Genomic DNA, 23,222 nt, shown 5'->3' with positions numbered 1-23,222 from the left:
ACAGAGTAAGCACTTACCTTCATTGTTAAACTGATTCCTTAAATGTTTCTAACAGATGTTTTGAACATTACATTGTATATTTCACATTAGCCGGAGATTACGGATTGCATTGGTCTGTAGTCATTGCCAGGAGCTTGCTTTATCCTTGCTTACTAATGCCTTTTCAAGAAGTTTGAGAATAAACATATTTGCTGATGACACACGTGCTAGTCATTGGAAAGCCACTCCTTACTGGAAAGTTTCTATTTTATTTGTATAGTTCCATTAACAGAAAAAAAAGTAATTTCTTCTTGAAAGAAATCACTGAAATTACTATAGTAATTACTGAAATTACTATAGTGCAAATGATCAAAAAAACCCTCTGGCCTGTGAAGCATTTGATTCAAACAAAATATCTAGTTCTGTCGTAAAAATCTATCGTGCAATTTAAGTGTTTTTCTGAAACTATTTTATTATAGATTGGTGCAGTGAGTTTAAATCAATTCTCCTACTCTGCATTCCACATGTGAAACCATTATAGGTTTCTAAGGAAAATAACTCTGTGATCATGGCTTAGTCAAGTATTAAAGAACTGGAGGAAAGTATTACCTTATTCCTTTTGCAAGCTGATATATTTCTAAACATCAAATATCAAAAGAACGGGATACTTTTGAAATAGTACTAAAAACAAACAAAAGATTTAAAGACACAGGCACCAGGAACATTTCCATCTAATGATTTTGATCTCAGTTATCTGCTTTAATGCTCAGGCCAGTTCCTTGGCAGCACTAAGCAAATGCTAACAGAAAGCACTTACAAAAAAAACCTATAAAACTTGTTTTACTTTATTCTTTGCAAATAAAGAGCAGAGCAAGAAGGCACAAACAGATGGTAAAATTTCAAAATCTTCTCAAATGCCAAAGCAAAATTTCCTCTCAGATCTACTTAGATCTACTAAGGCTACTTTAAATTAAGCCTTTGAAAAGAGGACCTAACCTTACTCTTAACTATACCACAGTAGCCATTACTCCACAAATGGGAATTGCTAAGCATCACAGGGTTTTCTATTCCAGATGGTACAAATAGCAGAATACCAGTACAAAATGCTTGGTATTTCAAATTATGCAAAAGATTATTTTTATCACCATTTTGGTTTAAACTCCTCAATTGCTCTTTAGAGAATTGCGTTAGGAGTGACTACTGTGTTGCAAGAATTGCTGTTGGTATGCATTTTTAATAAGCAATATGTTAAATTATGGGTGGGTTTTCTTTTGGCCTCTGGTGCCAATAAAAGGGCCAGATTTAGAACACCCACTTTAACCTTGAAACATCAAAAAAGCAGAGCCTAAATTTGAAAATTGATTTCAGTGCCTAATGTAGGTTCCTAAATACCATAATGAATTGAGGCCTAGGTTTTTTACCTCCATTTAGGACACACAGTAATCAGCTTATGGGGGGGGTGGGGGGGGTGGCGTTCCATCTTACCTTAAGACATTTTTCTTATTTTCACTCCGGAGTACTTAATGAAGCTATTATCTTTCTACATAAGTGAGGAAAATTTGCTCAATAATTAAAATGAGATCAGCAGCCTCAGATTACACATTCATTAAACATTTCAAGTAGTATTTTTCCGTCCCTATTGCTTCTGAATACTGCATCTAATCATGCTCCAAAACTTCATAGTATTTTTTAGGCATCAGTGAACAAAGCCCCATGTACATGGTGAAAATTAGAATATCAAACAGAAGGAAATACAAGACACATCATTTTCTTAAATTATGAAAAGCCACAACTTCAAGTACTTCTGCAAGGATCTGTACATCAGAGAGTGGATGATACCCAGTAATATCCCTTCAGATAATGCTAGCTCTTTACCACCTCTGTATCAGGTCTGTCTCCTTCATGACAGGGTTTCATACAGAAATACAAGCAACAATTTATCCTTCAGACAACAGAAGGATGAATGGCACAGAGGAATAAACTTGAGCCATATGTAAGGCCAAGTGATAGGAAGGAAGGAAGGAAGGAAAAGGGGAAGAACCAACACAGGGCATCCTCTTCTGGGAAAACACAGAGAAGTGAAAGGGATTCCTGGGCTACATAACAAGTCCAGTCACACAACTGCAAGTGAATACTGCTCCAAACACGCTCATACACAGGAGCTGCAGAATCTTTCACTGGCAATCAGAGGCTGTGTTTTCATGTCCTGTCCTACATAAAGTAGCATGTGGTAAATCATCAAGTACTTCTAGCCTCCTACACCACCACTGCATTTCACTCTTCTTTCCAATTAACTGATGAAACTTCTTACATAATTGCCCCTTACCCTGGTTCATATGGTATTGCCCAATTTAATAAATTCTTACCATTTGAGCTGTTTGAGCTAATTTGGTTCATTTTGATGGAGCTGAGACACAAAGCGCAAGGCAGCTGTGATATTTTCAGCATGGAGGGTGTGCTAGTCTGTAGCTTCAGCAAGGATAAAACATAAAGACATTCTAACTGATTCCAGTGAACCGAATGGTAAAACTTTCACTAGCTGGGAACAGGGTGCTTTTGGAAATGCCATCATTGTTTGCATCCCTGTCAGTGTGGCAGAACAGATATGGTGTGCATCTCCCTTGGCATACCTCTGTATATTTGGACACAAGAGAAGCAGGAAATGTAGAAGCCAAGGGAGTCTTCCACAGAGGTTAAGGAAAGTGAAACGGGGAACAGCATACTTATAGAGGCTACAGAGCAGATTTTTAGATGTACAACAGACTGTATGCTTATTTATTATGCATAAGTATTTATATTTGCACATACTTATGGAAAGAGTTGATTAGATACAATGTGTCTGCTATTATAATCTATGTAAAATCTCTATTGAAATATGGGTATGACTTAAGTGCAAGTAAACTAATCCTGTGTTAACTTCTCTTCAATTAGCCTGTTTGTGTCTAAATGGAACAGAAGTAGCCACACAAAAAAAAAAAAAAAAAAATTGCAGCAGTAAAGGGTTTCACAGTCAGCGGAGATTGGATTAGGAGCTGATGTGTTGCGGTAACTAAAGCTGTAGTGTGACTGCATCCCCATCTGAGCACCAACACTGCAAGAGCTGCAGTGCACTCACTCACTCCCTCAGGTCATTGACCAATTCAAAGCACTTTGTGGATGCATAGTAACCAGATCAACAGCAGCATGCGCTTAACACAGAGTAACATCACAGCAAAACCCATCTACAATGTAATGGATGAATCTTGGAACAATCTTTCTGGAAAAGAAGTTCTGGGTTTTTTTCTTTTTAATATTTGCATTGCATCTGTGTGTTGATAGGAACAGGAATGAAAATGGCAAGATAAAGGAATTGCAACCCTGTTACCGTTAATTAAGGTAATAGCAGCAAATACATATAATGAAGAGAAAAAGTCCAAAAAATTTTGAAGTCAAAACCTGGACTGGAAGTCTGTACTTTAGTTACAGTCTTTTTATATATATCACTAACTCCATGAAGCTCTGGCTGGGAGCAGTCTTGTTATTATAGGCACTGTACAAAAAACCTCCAAAAAGCATAAAAGCTTGGCTCTGCCCCAAAAGCCATATATTTGCAGTGGATTAAAGGCATGCTAGACAAAGGGCATACACCAAAATTTGAGAAGCAAACTAATTTGGTGCAACATCACAAGGGCACAAAGGCACACTAAAGCTAGGCACCAAGTTAGGCATCTAAAGCCCTAATTTTGCACACCAATTTGAAAACTGATACTTGAATACCATTAAACATAGCCAGGTACAATATCAATATTAAAGCTGAAGCTCAGGTAAAATACTGTTCGAAAATCTTTGAGATGTGTAATTTTTTATAATTGACTGATACTGAAATAAAAACAATTTTTTAAAAAATGGAGATTCTGAAATATCACTATATAGTCTGATGGAAGCTCAATTTAACTGAGACTTGCATAAAACCCATAAACTGCATGGAACCAAATGAGCAAAAATCCCTACATAACCAACGTGGCAGGATGTTTGTCATTTAAGAGCTTGGTGGAACAAAGCCTATCATTTAATAGTATCCAAGAATGTCAATATTGAAAAATAGCATTTTAAATTGTTGGCAGCATGAATAACACTCACTGCAAGAAATCTGCTTTTAGCAGAACAGATTGAGCCATTCACATGTAAAAGTCAAGTATGTGTCAAGTCTGCTTGCCTCTCCCTGGCTTACAGCTCTGAAGCCTGATTTTTCCAGTCCCACCACTCTCCAATGCAGTCTCCAGCTTCAACATTGGCCCTGCCACTCAGCCTAGGACAATCCATACTTTCCAGCTCTTGTCCCTGGCAGTTCTGTAGCTTCATCTCTGGTCCTATTTCACTCCTTGGTTCCAACCAAGCTGATCATCAAACTAGGTCTTTAAGGACCTTCATGTCTTACTGGATTATAGAAGAGCTTGCTGCATGGATGGTTTATGCAGTGTCTAAACCTCAGAGTTTTCCAGATGTACGAAATTTGCATTAGAAAAGCCTAGTTAAGTAATCTGGAAGAAAAAGAGATTCAAACCCCCAAATTTTCCAACCCACAGTCACGTTGCAATAGGAACACACGACAAAATTACTCAGGAAGCCAGTGGAACAGACCCTGAAACACCAGTCAGCTGTTGCTAACAACAACTTTCTAACACAATCCAAAAACACCTCTTCTTAACAGGAAAAAGCAGAGGCTGCATGTTATCCCCACACCAGCGGGGATCCTGCAGATTGCAAGGCTGAGGGTGGAGGTTGTCGTCTTCCCACAGGCCCACCGACAGCAAATAAGAACACTTCTAATTACAACTTTAACATCCAAATAAGCATTTATCTCATATGATTTTAGATACTGTTCACACAGCGAACTTGCTCAGCTTTTTAGCTGTTTAGGGAGATCATACATTCTTCCCAGTAAAACAATATGTTAAATTCAAAGTTAGGCAACTGCTGGAAGAAGACTTTTTCTTCCGTGTGTTTTCAAAAATTGCCATAGTGAACATTGACTGTACGTGCAAATTGAATGTTAGACTATAAATCAATTACTCACAGGGCTGATTGATTTTTTCAAGCAGTTCTCATGAATTTCACAGACAATTCATAAGTAAATGCAGCAGAACTCGCCACCTATGTATGATTTTATAAATTAAGAAATTAATTTCACCCTCAAAAGTAGCAATTTTGTACAAACACTAGGCAAGTTTCAGACTCAAGTCTTTAACTTACTGACCATGGGGTTCTGAGGAAGAACACGTTAGCCTAACAGAAAATTCTCTCAGGAGTGAATTATTATTTTTTACCTGTTCTTATCCTTGATCTCCATTGTCTCTTTTTCTTTGATATCTTCTCGATAGGAACATGAAGCAGATGTTGGATTTACAGACTAGCAAATTATTTTTTAATCTTCTTTGCTTGGTGGCTCATAACCTTTTCAGTGGACAGTAGAAAGCCCAAGCGTATGGAACTCAATTCAATGTTCATGCCATCCCTGAACTGCCAAAGAAGTCTGTGTGCCTCACCATCTGCTACTTCTCCACTTTTCTTTCAAAGCCACTTGCTTAATTGTTCACAGAATTAGGAACAGACTTAACAGGACAGGTCTCAGAAAGCAAGGAGGTCTTGTTTAGTTTCTTTAACTGAATTCAGGCTACGTTCTTGTGCAATTGTTTTATATTTATCTTCTAAAGAAGGAGTGGAATTCTGGAAGCCGCTGTTTCTGCTTTGTCTTCCTTTTTTCTGGAAGCAGGCACGGTTGGAAGAGTATTCTGAGGGCCAAAGTCTGACTTGTCTTTTCCCTCACACCTGCTAGAAGACACTTCTTAACATCAGCTTAGCAGTTCTGGAAGAAGAGACACAAGACAAAAGGGGTGGGCCATTAATGCAAAACAGTATTGAACTGAAGGATATGGAGAAGTCATTTCCTCTGAGGGCATGGTTGCAGTTACCAGTATTAACTGAGTCATGGTACTAATTATAAACTGCCTTGTGCATTACACTACTTCTAAGCACATGGAGAACTGAAAAAGAGCAGTGAGGTTTCCTGCTTTCCTCCAGTACAGTATCACACAATCAGTACAATAATGAACATATGTAGCTGTAGTAAGTACACTGAAAAAATGGGAAAGTTCTCAATTTCTTTCTTTGAATTAGTATCTGCATTAAAAAAAAAAAAAAAAAAAAAAAAAAAAAAAAAAGAGAGAGAGGGGGGGTCGGGGAGGGCGGGAGCTCCAGGATATCTAATACAACCTTGATATAAAATTATGCCATCAAAGAAAATAACAGGCTGGGAAAAACATTTATGAGGAAGGATTTTGCCTTTCTATTCAAATGGTTTTCCGCTAGGGGAAGAGATTAACTAGCTTGCAATGACTTTCCATAGGGAGGATTTCGAAGTCTTCCCAGCTAATCCCCACTCCCAGCTATATAAGTCGACATCCCCCCTTGCTGCACATACCTTCAGGAACTGTTTCCTTCAAGCTGACACACAGAATTTTTCTAGCACCAGAACAGTGTATAAGTGAGGCAAGGCATGTGCTATCGAGCAGCAGAAATCGTTTCATTCAATATACATTTAAAGTTATTACCAAAGGAATATACACTTGAGAGAGCTGGGAGGATAGCAGAGGTATTCCATTATTGCTCTGCATATGTGCAAATGTAAATCCTTCTCTGAGCTTCTGACAGTGTTGGCAAGTTTTTCCATAATGTGCAGTTTTGTACGGCTCTCTTCAAACAGTAATGAAGAGACACTCTTTCCTGCCTCAGAAGGAGAAGCGACTGTGGCTAAATTGCAAAAGGTGAATTAATTTACTATGAAAGCATGATATTGAAATACAAATTGTATGAAAGAAAAGAGGCTACAATTTGCGAACTGAATATATTTGTATTTTTTTTAATACTTGGGAATTTACCTACTCAGTTAGTAAATGCAACATCAAAGTATACAGACTGAAGATGACTTTGGAATGCATGTTTACTGTGAAAAGCATCACAGATAATTTAACATAGCATGATGTGTTACAAAATGACTTCAATATAATTCTTTCTCTCTACAGATGCTGAGATGTATATCTAGCCTGTAATTCAAAGAGAAGTTCCACACTTAAGTAACACAGACTTAAGCAAAGAGCCATGCAAATCCAGCTTCATTTGCCCAGGTATGAATGATTCCATCGAAAGTAAAACCGTTGCAGCCCTGCTGCGCAATGGGCTGCAGCTGGGAGGGGAGCACCCAGGAAAGGTATTCTGACTGTGGTGGAAAGCCAGGCTCAGGGGGGACATGGCACTCCATGATGCAGCCATAGTTGAAAGACTAGGCCAGCTTATATGTTCTTCCTAAAACATCATTAGTAAAATCATACCTGAAAAACATTTAAAGTGTTTTGAGCAGCTTCAATTGTCTGGGGGATGGAAAAAGAAAAAATAGGTTTATAATAGAAAGCTAATTATTACTTTAAGAGACAGCTTCTCCATAATTAGTGAGTGACACACTTTCTCAGTCTGCATTCTATTTCTGGGTTCGGCCTTTCAAAGATTGTCCTTTATTATGTTGCTGTGGGGAAGCTTTTTAATTCATTGCAATTTTGTGCATGACTTCGCACGTAGGACTGTGCATGACTTGCATGCTGACAAGACTCTAGCTAAATCCTTTGTAAGTCAGTAATTCCTGTATTTCTCCCAGGACACTGAAAGGCCCCTTGTTTCAAATGAATCGGTATGTTACTTGCTCTCAGTACTGACACACCCTAAGAAAATAAAAGTATCTTCTAGGATTTTTGGCAATGGCACCTTGTCCGAAAAATGTATAGGTCCAAAATACCCGAAAGCAGTCTAAAAATTATTAATTCAATAAACAGTTTGCTTAGCAGAAGAGCAAGTTATATCACAGTATGAAGTGACATCTCTATACTGGCAAATAATTCTGTTAGTCCTCGAAGGAGCTCGGTCTTGCCAGCATGGATGTGACCAAATGGTGTTGTCAGTTTGCTACCAGATCACGTTACAATCCTAGAAAGATTTTGATACAGTCATCTCTATGTTGTCTCCTATGGTAAGAAAGAGAGCCAATTTGGCTGTCAGATACCAGATACAGACTGACCCTGGCATACTTAACTTCCTGACCTTACACTTCTTCAGTGCCTGAGGTGGTCATACAGGTTACTTTGTAGTTTTATATGACATAGAGCTGCAGCATCTGAGAACATTCTGTCACTGAATTTATTAGTATAGACATAACCATAAATCTGTCCTAGGAAAAAACAGTTACAACCATTGCCTATGCCAATATTCTACTGTCTGTTTTATTAGTTTTTAAAAGGAAACACCTTTGCTGGAGGATTTTATGTCTGTCTTTAATTGAATTTTGGTGAAGGAGGTTTAGTAGTCAATCTGTAAAAACAGTCTTCATTTTTATGGATGCCTGTAATTAGTTGTAGGTATGAAGCCAGAGGCACAGCTATGCAAATACCTAATTCTACCTGCAAATCAGGTAGATACATATATATTAATACCATTCCAGAAATTTCTGGTGTGAAAATCATTAGTGGTTATCTGACTATCTGTTCAATTCCTTATCCGTCCTTTTAATATCGGCATCAACCTAAAACTCACACTCTACTACATACAGTCTAAACTACACATACACTGAGTTCCTTTCCTCAGCAATAACAACTAAATCAAAACTGTTGATACTCCATCCAGTAGCATGGGAAGCATGCAAGAACCATCATAATTACTGAACACAATCCAAAGTTTAGCGGAGAAAATTCGTGAACAAAGCACAGCAGTAGCTAATCCTCAATTTATGTTTTATACAGTTTAAAAGCACAATTTGATCACAAAACCATTATTGCTTATGCTGACCTCTGTTGGAATAAACAAGACCACAACAACAGAAGGTATATATCCTCGAGCAGGAGAGCAGTTGTGAGCAGCATACCATGAGAGTAAGCTGAGCTTACCAGAGCTGCAGCATGGCTGGGTCACTAGCAGGGTGTGCATAGCCCAAGATGCCCCATCCATCTGCTGCATTCACGGGTAACCTTGGCTGTACCTACCATTTGTCTTCAAGGTTCAAGGACACGCCGTGGCACCATCACCTCACACTAATCATGGCTCCTTTCAGTATCACAGCTACAAAGAGTCCATGTGTAAACGGGATGGGGGAAATGCACTTTTTTGTTTCAGGACATTTCACTCTCCCCCCAAAATGCTTTCTCAGTAAACTGTAAATTGAATGAAAATGTACAAGTCTTTACCTCATGCATATGACATCATTTTGGTTTTACCAATAGTGGTTTTGCCAGCAAATACAGGGAGATGCACCTTATGACACAAACTATAAACGTGCATTCTTCTAAACCTGTTAGTGTGACAGAAACATCCTTTAAAAAAGGGAAAAAGCAAGGACACCTGGCAAAACTGAAGGCTGGCAAATGAGTGCCGAGAGAGGCAGAACAAGCTGGAAACTGAATATACCCAAGGTCTAATCCCTGACCTCAAGTACTATGGTGTCATCTCAGGGCTAGTTTGCAATCTCCAGTATACCACTATAAATGCAGAATGGTTCTACTGTTTCACTAAATTTGGCTTTCTCCTGGATTTATTTAGGCAGAAACATATGACAGGTTTAATTCTCATAATTAAAATCTGCCTCCATGCAATGGTAGCGGTAGACCTGAATGAGCCTAGACCACACTCACTATGAATAGAAGGACCCATGCACAGTTCAGAGCAAGCAGCTAAATCATGAGAAAAAGACCATCCAGCTATCAAAATTTTGAGAATACAGAGACCTCTTAAGTACAAATTGTTCCTGTCAATGCACTAGTATACTAGCTGGTTTCAAAATGCATTTCTATCAAAGGTTAAATTAAATTCAAGGCTATCACACAACTGCAGGTACCACACAAATGTACAGAGCTGCTTCTCAGAGACAACTGTTCTGCAGAAATTTGAGATGGACCTGAAACAGTGTAATACAATAATGTGCCAGTGAGCTAGAAATACTGGAAGTAAAGTAGGTATGTCCTTTTTATGTTTATTGTCCAGACAGTTTTGGTGTACAAAATTCAGCTGAAATGAGTAGTCCAGGCCATTAGCAAATATAAATCAGAGCCATCAGCAATGCACACCTCTCTGCATTTATAATGTTATACATTACATGAGCTTTCATGCTTTATCATACACAATTTTAAGATTAGAAGTAAACTAAAAGCTTTAAAAAATGCCAACACTTTATACTATTGATAGCATTAATACTAGGAATACTTTATGAATAATGCTATTAATATTGTAATGAACAAAATGCTGCACTCCTGTTGATTTTTATACAGAGGACAGATTGATAGTAGCTGTACAAAAGTGATTATCTAGAGTGTGATGTCTTCAATATACTTGGCACAGTGGACGTTGCTCTTTTTTGATGAAACATGACAAATATATGTACAAGGATAACAATATTTAACAAATGAAAAGTGGGGCAAATTTTGTCGTCATTGGGTTTTTCTGGACCAAATATTGTTGTTTGTGCCTAGTCGTTTCAAGGCCACACCAGCAATAGAAAGAGCAACAATTATCCCTCTTAGATCCCATTGAGTAGTATAATCACTGACCAGCAGCTCCATAATTGCCATAGGTTCCTAGAATAGCAGGAGGTCTGATAAATAAAGAAAATTCCAGCTAAACCTGAGCTAGTGACTATATGCCACATGGAGAGTGAGGGGTCAAAAACACAGAATGCTCTGCCAAGCTAATCACAAATCTGGGAACTTATTCAACCTTGACTGCAGGAACGAGGTTTCCAACCAAGTTTTTAAGAAAAGTCTGATTTATGAAGGTGCTCTAGGAATTAATTGCATCTGGTTTAGATTTAGGCAGTTTTAGCATCTACTCAAACCACGAGACTCAGAAAAGAAAAAAGCTGCACCAGCAAGAGTGTGGGTGAGAACACAGACACATTGCTCATCAAAGCCTGCACCGGAGCCCAGGGCAAACCCAAAACAAGGCTAAGGTGTGTTATCTGCAGCAAGGGTACATAGTTCCCTCAGGCTGAGTGAGCCCCCTCTCCTGCTCTTTGTCTCACGGTGTGGTGGTCATCTGCCAGCCACTGAAATTAATTAACTGAGAAAACTACTTTATTATTAAGAGAGATGACAGCCTCCAGCAGCAGATGGTGAAGTTAGGCTGTAATGGTAAGCAGTAGATTAGGTATGGATAAATCTGTAGCACGTACTGGAAAACAGTTCAGAGTTAGAGTTATCCAAGCAAACGCAGCAGCTGCTGGCTCCAAAATCAGAAGCAGCAAAGCAGTAACGAACCATCACTGCACTAAGCAGAGCTGATAGCCCTGTGGTTCTCAAGATTAAGCCAGTACCTCCTTGCAGCTCAGTGCTGTGTGGATATATTAGTTGGTTGCTACCCTAAGCCATGAAGTGGAGGGAAAAAAAATGTACACTTCCTCTCAAGAATAAGACTAAGTTACTTGCAACAAAAAACCAGGTCCTGCGCCAACTTCATCTTTTTCTTTCTCAAAGGAACAAGGGAAACACAATTCTCAAGAAGTAAGTGTGCTTAACACAAGATTTGCAATACTTCACTTACAGAAAAGGTGACTCAGGAAGAATGGCTACATGCAACAATATGAACACTCTAAAAATTATTTGTAACAATATGACTACTTCACAGTTTGATCCTGTGGTATTCAAATGACCTTACAATAACCATCTGGGACTATGTGGTTGAATTATGCATAAAGAATCCTTTCATCAGATTCTGATGAAGTAAATTTAGATACCCAATAGAAGTATCTCAAAGTGATTTCTCAACAATGAAGAGCAGCTGGAGAAAAAGGCTTTAAAAACTCCAACCAACCAACCAAAAAATAAAACCAACTGAAGGAAAGAGTCAGGTTGTTAAAACCTCACTGCTGTTCTCCAGAAACTTGGAGATTTTAAGACCTCTCCTCTGAAACTGAAAGCAATGGGTGCCACATAAAAGGACAAACAGGAAACCCATTTGTGTTTAGAGTCAGTTCTGAACCATGTAATGGGGTTTTGAATGAAAACGGGAAACTGAGGCTTTCTAGGAAACATAATACAGAGACCTGAAGATCTCTGTAGTCAAAAACATATGAACAATGGGGCTATTAAGCAGAGAAGAAAACAGCAGGAATATGGATTATGACTTGATTGCACAATACAATGCCATTTAGAGATACCCAGCTTAATTTATAAGCTTTGCTTGCTCTAAAGCAGGGTACTCTACGTCCAAGCTGAACACTAATGCAGCTGTATAGTTTCTAGGGTCTAAACTACTCTGGGCCATCCACCATAGGAACACACTGTTTCGTGCAAACTTGCTAATACAAGAGTTTATGAATTATCTAACAGTGGGACACCAGTCTTGTGAGTCCCTGATAAGAAACCAGATGAAGGGCAGGATAGGAACTAAGCCCTTGTACAAAAGCACTAAAATTTCAGTATAATTATGGCAGCTGAATTTTTTGATACAGGGCTGGAAGAAAAAGTATTCGGTCAAGCGTTCTGAAAATACGATTCCCCGGGGGTGGTGAGTACTTTTACAGATTTCCTTCTCTTTGTTTTTGTTTTAATTAGATTTTGTTTGGATTTCTAAAATGATTCTTTTCGCTACAAAAATATCTCCCTCCAGCACTTTTCTTCAAGAGTACCCTGGAAAGCTTACCCCTTGATTATTGTTTTGCAACATTACTAGTGGCTGAAATAGAAGGAAAACTTAATGCTCTTCACGGTCACCTAAAGGCACTATACAGTGCTGTACACAAAAGACCGTTATGAAGTGCACTTTGCAGGAATGCACTTAAGATGAAACAGTAAATGAACTTATTTTAAAGATGAACTTAGGAAGATTATCTATTTACCATAAAGTCAGTTATGCCCTAAATTCTGAATACCTAATCTTGGCACCTGAATTCTTTACCTGTTTTGCCTCTTACCTGGTAAACTACTAACAGGCAACTCAAGCTTAAGTATACTGAATCAGCATACGAGTTGGGTTATTTGTTTTAGATGATCACAAATAATAAAGTCTTTGTGTTCAAATATCCAAAGCAGAAAAAAATATACTTAGAAAATTTATTACCCATTAAGTAAATCAAACTCCAAGTAATTATCATAAGTAATGCTTATATGTGGAAAGTTATCCTTTCACACAATGTTTTAAAAATAATTTTTACTTTACCTTCAGGTGAAGGGTTTAGCTATATTCAAATCTTCCTACTGATCTTACTTCAACTTTTAAATTAGGAGCAGATGGGTTCAGATCTTTAAAAAAATTGTCTTCAATCAGTAAAATGAATATTTGGTTTAGGCATTACCATTCCCTGAACACCGTGTAACCTCAGCTATCAGTATGATAGCTTAGCCTTGCCACTTTCTCTGGCCTGGCATCTTCCTCTCTGATCACCTTGCAGCACAGATGACCAGGAAGGAAGGATGTTAGCCTGCTGTTAGGAGCAGCTGTGGTTTTAGTTGGACTTTCTGTCTTCTAAGGATAGTTCTGGGTCTTTTTCATTATTATTATTATTATTATTATTATTATTATTATTATTATTATTATTATTATTATGGCAATGAAAATTGGAAGAAATTGCTTATCAAAGTAATCTGAAAGTCCTAAGAAGCAAAGCTGTTTCAATTGCTGACTTAATATTTTTTTCATTAAATAAGCATTTATTATTATATGGAGGTTCCCCCTTTTGTTTACAGATATTTGGATTCAGGCAAGATTGATAGCCACAAAACACTAACTGTATCAGATATACATAAATGTGATTTATTTATTTACTGTATGAATGTGTTTTGCAGTATCTTCAAGGTTTGAAATTCTTGGACCTACAACTCAGAAATCTGCACTTGACTGACAAAAGCCTGACAAGGAAATCTCAAGTCTACAGTTACAGAATACCCCCAGCACTTTCAAGGAGGGGAAGATATTACCAGCTCTTAAAGGAGCATTCAAGAAGCCAAGCCTTCTCCTAACACTTAGCCTGTCCTCAGATGTTATTGCAAAAAAAAAAACCAACTTTTTTCATGTTGAATTACTGGAAAGCTTATGATGTGATAATCTTGATAGCATCATGACCCTGCCAAGTCATTCTCTCCTTCAGGAGGTATGAGATATTCAGACAGCCCTGCTTTGAGGGATGTCTAGCTGAGGCAAGTGTGTATTGCTGACATAACTGCATCTAACAAAACTGAGCTCTGGTTCATCATCAGGGATGTCAGGGACCCTGTCGGTTTTGGACTGCAGATTGTGTGTGGTGGACCACTTCACCAAATGATGCCTCTCCTACTCAGCAACAGCTTCTTCCAAATGATTTCTGGGCATAATTTGAGATACAGCCTTCTTACTTACAAAGTCTCATGCGCAACCTGTAACAGAGGTAAGTAGATTTTTTAAATTATTTTTTTTTATTTTTAGCATTCAATATGGAGATCAAATGACATGGCTAGTAGAAAAAAACTTGAAGAAACTGAAATTCCATAACTGAGGTGGGAGTTAATGTTAACTCATTGTGGTTGGAAGAAATGAGATCATCTCTGTCCAAGAACTCTGGAATACAAAATCACAGTTTTAGTAGGAAATATTTTTAATAAATCAAGCAGAGCTTAGTACTGTATGACTGGGAAAAAGTGATCTGGGCAACTACAGATCCTTTGTGCAATGTCAAGAGTGTGCAAAGCTTTAGAAAGGAAAGACCAATTAAAGACATAAAAGCAAATGCAAAATGAGTTAAAATACAACAAAATATGCAGTCAACCTAATATCTTCCATTGAAAAACTGTCTTCCAGAGAAAGGAAAAGGCATAAATCTCATCTCCTGAAGTTTAGAAACACTGACCACATTGAAAACTATCAGTTGAGCAGGAAAAAATGAAAATTATTACAATAATCATAGATACAGAACCACCTTTATGGCAGATAATAATAAGAAGCTAATGAGAGTTCCCCAAAGACATGACTTGAAACCACAGGGACCGCCATGGGAATCAACAGCCTGTCCACTAAGCAGAGACTGAGAGAAACTGGCCTCTTTAGCCAAAGAGAATGGAAGAAAAGATAGCAAAGAAAAGGTGAGATTATTCTTCGTAAATCTATTAGAGGAATGAGCGCAGGAAAAGCAGTAGTCCTATTTAACCTATTAGATTCTGTGGGCACAAAAATATATAGGTTTAAATTGTCCCAGAATAAACCAAGCCCAGAGTGGGGAAGAATGAATCGTAAGAGCAGTGAGGTTCTCCGGCAGCCCTCCAAAAGGAGATGCAAGCAGAGAAGTGGCAGCTTTGGAGACTGATCCGTTTTCTCCCTAAGAAGGCTCTTACAGCTTACGACATCAGAGCACAGCTCTCTGCCAGGAGATCCCATCCAAGCCCTCTGTGCACAGCCAGGCCCTGGGAATCCCTTGGGACATCTAAACTGAGAGTTTCTAAATTTGTGTATCTGGAAAATGGCAGCTGGGGAAGGGTGGGGAGAAGCTCTGAGTTCTGACATTCACATCTACCCTCTTACCTGAGAGCAACTAAGTTCATTGGCCTGTGGGGCATGTCACCAGATCACTGCATTCACTCCTTATTTCTTGGTTAGAATGAAATGATTTTGTATTTATGGGTTGGGAATACTTTTGTGTTGTCAACATAGTGGTTTAACCCCAGCTGGCAACTAAGCACAGTGGTTGAGGCAGCCTACGCTTGATGCTTAGGAAAAGAGAGGAATCAAGGAAAGCATAGAGCAGGGCAGCCTTAGTCTAGTGGCAAGTCAGGAAAATAATTTGCCCAGCAGCATTTGGATCGCTATCAGCAGGGTAAGACTGTAACTACAAAAGCGCAGAAGAGGAGGCTGTAATATTTAAGATCCAGGACAGACGTATGACTGATGTTCATCTACCTGGTGTGCCAGGGTGTTGTTCAGACCAACAGATAAATACTTCTGAAGTGTTTGTTTCAAGGTCAAATTTCATTCTCAGTTACTGTTATTAATAAAAAATAAATACATTTTCTTCTTCTCTTCTGTTCTTCCAAGTCCAGTTTTATATAAAAGCAGCAGGAACAGGCTCTTATGATCACTACATACTTACAGAAGCATGAATAGTTTGACAGACATGACCAGAAGTATTTTCATTTCTATGCCATTTGTCAGCCAAAATTGATGACAAATGGTATGGCATTTTCTCTCTATGACTAGTATGCTTTTAAGCAGGGAATTTATCTGTATGAAGTGCTTCTTCATAAGTAGGAGGGCCTGTCTCTAAACTGGGACACACTATGCTGAAAATTTTCATCTAGGAATGCCAAATGTTGCAGAAGCAAGATTAACACAGAGTATTGGCTCCATACAGCATGCCAAGACAGTGGGTAGAAAATCTTTTAAAAGCTGAGAGTACTGAACTCCTTTGCTAATGCTGCAAACCAGTGTGAAAGCACTGAAATGTAGCCTGTTTATTTAGCAGGAGGCATTCACAACAGGAATTGTTGTTGAAAAATACTCTCAGAAGAACTCTGCCAAGATTTGGTGTGCCTGTACTTTGACGTCTCTTCTTCTATCACTTCACAACATACCCAATACTAGGTATTACTTTCTAAACACATATTTCAATGCTCTTTTTTTTTTTTTCCTAATTAAAAATACTACAAAGGTGGCCTAACACTGAAAGAAAAAGACCAAGGGACTGAATATGGACATTTCAGCATATGAAACAGAAATAATGTTATTCACAAACAGCTATATTAAGCAACAGGGGTATCATAAAGCTGCATTCATGAGTGTTTGCAGAGTGTTTTGAACTACTTGATTAAACAGCACCTTATTAGTGAAAATTATGATTAATGAGAAGCTTATAACAACAAAGCTCTCTCTCGCTGCAAGCACTGTAATAGAAAGAAATGAGAAGCACATTTCAGATTGGAGTCGTTACATTAACAATTAATAAATGAAGCTCCACTGAAAGGGCATTTGGAAGACTTTTATATTACAGAGTTTAGGCTAACCAAAAAGAACATGCCTTTTTTTCTCTTATTTCTAGTTTTTAATAAAACTTTAAGAGCTTATCGTTATTCTTCTTAATCAAAGTCGTATTCTACAACATGGTGAGAGAGATGCCAGATATCAAGATAAAGGGGCAGGCAGAATCCCCAGGGATCAATACACTCAAATGAGTCTGAGCAATTTTGTTACTCCATTATGTTCCATAAAGCAAGCTGGTGCCTTTTCCATCCAGCTATAACTTTGATCCATTAAAGAAAGAGGAGACAAGGTCCTTCACATTTATTATTTATGAGACAGGGCATGCACAACTTATCTGACATCATCCTTGTCACAGCTAATGAGAAACTGAAATAAATCAGTTTTCATGGCATCACAGAAGAGATGGAAAAGCTCTTTCAGCTCTAACGATCCATTTTTCTGCAGTAGGGGAGTGCTCTCTAACATATGCAACCAAGTAATTTATTGTATATAATCGTGTATGTCCCAAAGTGATGAGTTTTCCACACCGCTACTGCTGTTTGGGGGAAGTCCCCATGTACATACACATACATTGTATAAACATCAGACAACCAGTATGATTTAAAGAGGTGCGCTTAATGTTGACAGAAGTAACCAAAACAAACCAAAAAGCACTTTAAGTTCTTCAGTTCTTAAATCTAATTTGCTGTGGTGGATTACCACTGTTAGGCTGAGACACTGCACGGCACAGGTCTGCTGCGGTAACACAAGGCTATGCCAAGAGCCAGGCGAGTGTTTCCAATGCCACTGCAATATGAACATGAAGGTGACGAAGTGAAAATTACTTATGAGTGCCTGGAAAAAGACTACACAATGCTCTACAGTGCAAAAATCACCTTCCAGTGGACAGCTCGCTCCATCTCTTGTTCATGGACTGCTCTAGACAGAGTGCCTGGCTCAGCACATGCTTGTGCTGGTCCCAAGGCGTGAGCTTGGCTGCACCTCTGAGCAAAAAGGAGAGAGCTAAGGACCTGAGCAGATATTTGTTCCGCAGCTCTCTTATTTAGTAACACAGATATGGCCAGAGCCTGCAAATTCACCCTTGGGGAGTAAGAGAAATGTGAGATGCTGCTGGAGGATGGGGGCTGGCCAGGGACACTGCTGTTGCAAAAAAAACCCTCATGAGAGTTGATCAGAAGTGGTAATTCATGTAGGAATTGTGCTGGGACAGAGAAAAAAGACAATACGGAGGGAGAAATTTGAGAAGGAAGGGGAAGGTTTGTCGGGGGCAGTTTATGGGGAAAGCACAGGTAGCATAAGCAAGGATTGAGACCCCAGTACTGTAATTCCCCTTCTCTCCCAGCAGGTCTCCAGACATCTGACATTAGCAATTTCTTTCATAGTGCAAATGATTTTATGGAACAGGACTCAGTGACAGCTGGTGACTGCTTGTGAAGAGCATCAGACCATTCTGTAGCTACTAGCATGTTCTACAGGATCTCAGCTTACTTTAGTTAAAACCCGACAATAATGTTGTTGTTAATGCTGCAGAGCTCCACAGTGTACCATATATAACTAACGAAGCAACAGCCAGGTAAATTAGCCTGTCCTAAAACAAGGTACAAGCTGTTCCCTTTGCTTCACCGAACCTTTGACTAAAACTAGTAATTCAAATACTAATATTGGTATTTCCTTCTTCACAGGAGACCAGAGTGTTAAAGCTTTGACCTTTACTATTTTCCACCAGCTGTCTTATCTCAAATAAATGGTGACTGGGATATGCAATCAACTGTATCATTCTCCTGTAAGAAAAAAGAAGCCAAACCTTACCACTGAAGGGAGCCTGGGGCACATTTGTGCCATCCTGACGGGTCACCAGAGGAGCTCAAAACACCTGCCCCATCATGTCCTGAGTGTAATCATCGCCTATCAGAAATGCTGCCTTGTTTTGGTTTCACTGGGATGGAGACAATTTCTACAGGTAAGTTTAGGGAAGACAACTAAGCCTCATTTATTTCTAGTCTGACCTTCATGGACACACATTTCTTTGTATGTAAACACACGCAGGTTCTTCACAGGCAGTGTGAAACCTTCCTTCCTCCCTCACACAGCTCTGGTGTACCTCCATCACAACCAACAACATACTTGCTAAAAATTCCTAATAATGACTGTCTTCTATTGGGCTGATCAAGAAGAAGATGAAAAATGTTAACAAACTAGAGCACCCCATTTAAAGATTTAGTTCAAGACTACTAAAATGCAAATATATCCATTAAATATACACTCATAGGAAAAATCTGAGTATGATTTACAGAGAAAACCTGTACCAAATTAATGTGTGACTTGTATTTCTTAGCGGAGGCAGAAATAATTGATGAATAATTGTGTATACAACAAAAAAAATTGCTGAACGAATTAACATATTTCTAAAAAGATTAAGTCTTCCAACAGATCAAATACTTCAAAGTCTGACATGCATTTTTCTCAATTCCATGTGTTGTATTAACCCTTGGAACAAACTGGAAAGCTAGACACCATCTAAACTCTTCAAGAAAACGCTTCAAGAAAACCCTACATTTTTTAATGTTTTTACATAAAAACTCATCTAGTATGTTAGAAACTGTGCTTTTGAGAGCAAGGTCCATGCAGCCCCAAACACTGTGGAGTACAATGACCACTGGCTAATTTTAGGTATGCAACATATCAGTTTTCCTGGAAGGGCCTCTGTTTTTTCCATTGATTTTACAGGGACCCTCAGGCAAGCATGGTTCTAACTTGGGCATCTTAGGTCCTTCGTATTATTTTTTTATGAATCTGGGCCTGTTGCCTTGAAGGCCATAATAATTAATGCCTGACAAACAGGAAAACAATTAAGAAAGATGGACAGAGAAAGAAAAGTTTTTTGAATTAGCCCCAAAAATGCCAAATTCACCCCAGTGTAATTCTACTGAAAACAATGGAAGCACACAGGAGCTGAACTTTTCCCACCGTCTTCACAGGACAGTAAGCAGACTATAAAACAATTTTATCTAATTAAATTACGTGACGGTCCTGCACATTTTTAGCATGGGAACACAAATTCTCTATGTGGGATTGACTTTTTGTATTCTTAAAACACTCACATGGCAATGCAAATGATTACTCTCTCAGTCTTTGGAAATCCTGTTTACAGCTAGAGATGCTGCTTGGTGTTCAAGGGTGACAATCCAGCCACAGGAGAGAAAGGAACAGAAAGAGCACTGACAATACCACAGCCTCAGCAGTCACATTCACTGCTGGAGCACTCCCTAGGTAGCAGTATTTTGTTACAAGCTCATTAAGGACTAAATTGGGCCTCTTACAATTCAGTTTCTGGTAGCAAGCAATAAGAAGTTGCTTTTCAAATAAACAGCTGATGGAGCTGTAATACCCCTAAGAATACGACGAGGTGAGTGCAACTCCAAAATCAACGGGAAACCTTCCTTGTGGGTTCCCCAGCGTAAGGGAACGTCTGCCTTACAGCCCCACTGAGGCCACCGTTGCAATAGGGGCAGAAATGTGTAGCTACCTGCAGACACCAGCATCAGGAGCTGCAGTTCTGCCAGCTCCCAAAAAGAGACGCACGAAAGAGGACTCCTCCTTGCATCAACTATTCATCCTCCTTAACACGCCAGCACCACTGCTCATCCCAGCTACCCTGCTGTTACCTCCCCTGCTGCTGGAGTGAGATCTCCCAGTGGTAGTGGTTTCTGCAGCTGCTCGGTAAGTGTCAAGGTACAACCACAGAGGCCATCAAATAGATCATATTCTGTGGTTTAGAGCAAATCACCATGCAGTACTTAGATGAAAGCAAAATTAATATTCTCATACAATAACAAGGATGATACTCGTTGCTTTAGTTTTTTAATCCACTGACATGCATAGTTTTAGCTACAATAAAAATTTTTGCCTGATTACCAAAAAAATTTGCTGAGAAACACAGTGCAGTAAACTTGCTCTAGCTCTGCTTTTTCACTTGTTTTTAAAGCTGTACTAGATCATTAGGGCATGTGCAGAATAAAAAACACAAAATCATTTGCCAAAGAGCAAGATGCTGGATTTCCATGAGAACAAATGTTTACATTTAAAAATACATACATCTACTTCAGCTAGAAACAGACCAGTGATAGGAAAATATTCATTCCTTTGAGTAATAAATCATACTTGGCACTGTCTTTGGGAGAGCTATGTTATGAACCAGTCTCCCAGTGGTAACACACAAAGCTATTGGAATTTCATAAGCTTTCTACAACTGCATACATCAGAAAAATTAAGAATAGAGTACTTGGCATGAAGTAAGTTTGTGTAGCAAGTAATTCTAGGATTTTTTAAAATTAAGTCAGCCACTGTAGCATGAAAAAATGCATTGTGTGTCCCAGTGCTTGAAGGCAGCGCTGAAATTCAGAGAGAGGCCTTTGCACAGAGAGGGTGGTACTGCAGCAGTCTGCTAGCACATCTACAGAGCAGAGCCCAGCCAGCCATCAGGAAAGAACAACCTCATGTGCGAAGAGTCCTATGCTTCACCCACCCTGCCAGCGCACTGCAGCTCGCGAGTCACCCCAAAATCCTGCAGAGACGCAGACAACACAGTTATTTGCCAAAATACACTATGAAACACGTCACGGTCAATGCTTTCTCCACCTGTGAGTGCAAAAAGCACCAGGGACACCCATAAAACATCTCCCACAAACAACTGCAGTGGCCACGGGATCGGCTATTGAGCTCGTACTTACAGCATCAGCCGGGGTGAAGCTCAGTATTCAACTATTTCTTCATAAACTGCTTCCACATGCTTGTCTGCTCATTGTGCCATTTCTTCCATTGGTTGCTTGTGTTTGACAGCATCTGGACCGCAAAATGATCCTTCCCCCCCTCTTCCGCAAAATCAGCAGGCTGTGGAGGGATGCGTGACCACTGCTGCAGCCACCCTGTATCCACACAGCCCAATGCAGCAGAGGCTTTAGCTCCCCCTTCCCAGCGTGGGTTTTTTTCTTTCTTTGTGTGTGTGGTGTGGTGTGTGGTTTTTTTTTTAAAGAGACACGGTCCTGACTAACCTCAGGTTTCAGGAGTGCAATACAAACTGCAGGCACGGGGTAGTCATCGGGTGGAGAAGGCTACTGAGACAGAAGGGCAAAATTTGGTGTTTGGAAGAGGTGTTACTCAAGGCATAACATGTATTTGAAGTAAGTATCTCCTGTAACAGATCCAATGTTATGGTCTGTTCTGTTTAATTCAGATTTACTTCCTGACACTTTGCTGCACTATTTCTTTTTTTGACATTTCTTTCAGCTGAAATTATAGAAATAACAGGATTTCTACCTATTTATTTCATGCTTGAACTATCCTGCTGTGTCAAAATGTTCACAATTTGAAGAAGTTGCCCATGAAAACTTCTGTCTGTGTAGCAGCTTTAGTAAATACCATTACTGTTCTGCTTTTGCTTCTCTCCTTTACCAACAGTAAAGTACGCTGGCACTGTGTAGGACTGCCTTAGATTAATTTCATCAGTGCTGATTACATCAAGGCTCAGAAGTCTATGTGCTACCAGTAGCATCCTGAGTTTGGTTTCTTTTTTCCAAGTTGGCACAGGTAGCTGTTAGCACTTACACATTTTAAAATTTAGCTCCTTAGATACTTCACATTTATACTCCTACTTGTGTCATCAACTCTGCACAAAGCAGACCTCAGAAGAACTGGGGATCTCAAATACAACCTTTAACAGAAAAAGGAACACTGAAGGCATTGCTAAGATTTTTTTCGTTCTCTCACCTTAGTCACCCATGTTAACCTGTCAGGTTGTCCTCCAAGGAAAACCAAGAAACTTTTCCCTTGAAGGCTCTTCTAATTTTGCCAGTCCTGCTGCTTTGAACTCCACCTGCCAGTGTGGAGTGCTGTCCCTCCCCATGGTCCAGCAACCCACAGCCAGAAACACACGGTTCCAACCCCTGGCAGTCTTCATTTAAAATGCTATATTCAGTGCTATAGCACTTTCCAAGAGCTTTGGGACTGGCTGAAAGTGTGAGATTAGGGATTTCTTGGGAGTCTGGAGCTCCCTTTTCCCCTCTGCAGTCCTTGGCTGCACAGGATGCACTAGAAATAGCTTGTCTACAGGGTAACACCTGCAGAGGCAGAGAAAACAAATATTGACAGGAAGAAAACACAGTGCTATTGCAGCTTCATACAGACAGAGGACGGCTCCTTAGAGAATTCTTGGACTTTACTGTGACTTTGCTGCTTTT

General features: G+C 39.3%; 1 protein-coding gene across 1 annotated transcript in view; it reads right to left on the bottom strand.

Annotated features, from left to right (window-relative positions):
• The window catches only part of SACS (sacsin molecular chaperone), a 59,859-nt gene extending 37,943 nt beyond the window's left edge, over positions 1 to 21,916 (bottom strand). Inside the window, exons 1-2 of the mRNA XM_040583463.1 lie at positions 21,717 to 21,916; positions 5,286 to 5,824 (exon numbers count right to left, since the gene is read on the bottom strand). Of these exons, the coding sequence (XP_040439397.1) occupies positions 5,286 to 5,308 (23 nt within the window). The 5' untranslated portion in view covers positions 5,309 to 5,824; positions 21,717 to 21,916. The remainder of the gene's footprint in view (positions 1 to 5,285; positions 5,825 to 21,716) is intronic.
• Between the last annotated feature and the right edge of the window lie 1,306 nt (positions 21,917 to 23,222).

Source organism: Falco naumanni, chromosome 2, assembly GCF_017639655.2.
Source record: "Falco naumanni isolate bFalNau1 chromosome 2, bFalNau1.pat, whole genome shotgun sequence".
In the NCBI taxonomy this organism is placed as follows: domain Eukaryota; kingdom Metazoa; phylum Chordata; class Aves; order Falconiformes; family Falconidae; genus Falco; species Falco naumanni.
The sequence above is the reverse complement of the archived record's forward strand: the minus strand, read 5'-3'. Positions and strand labels throughout refer to the sequence as shown.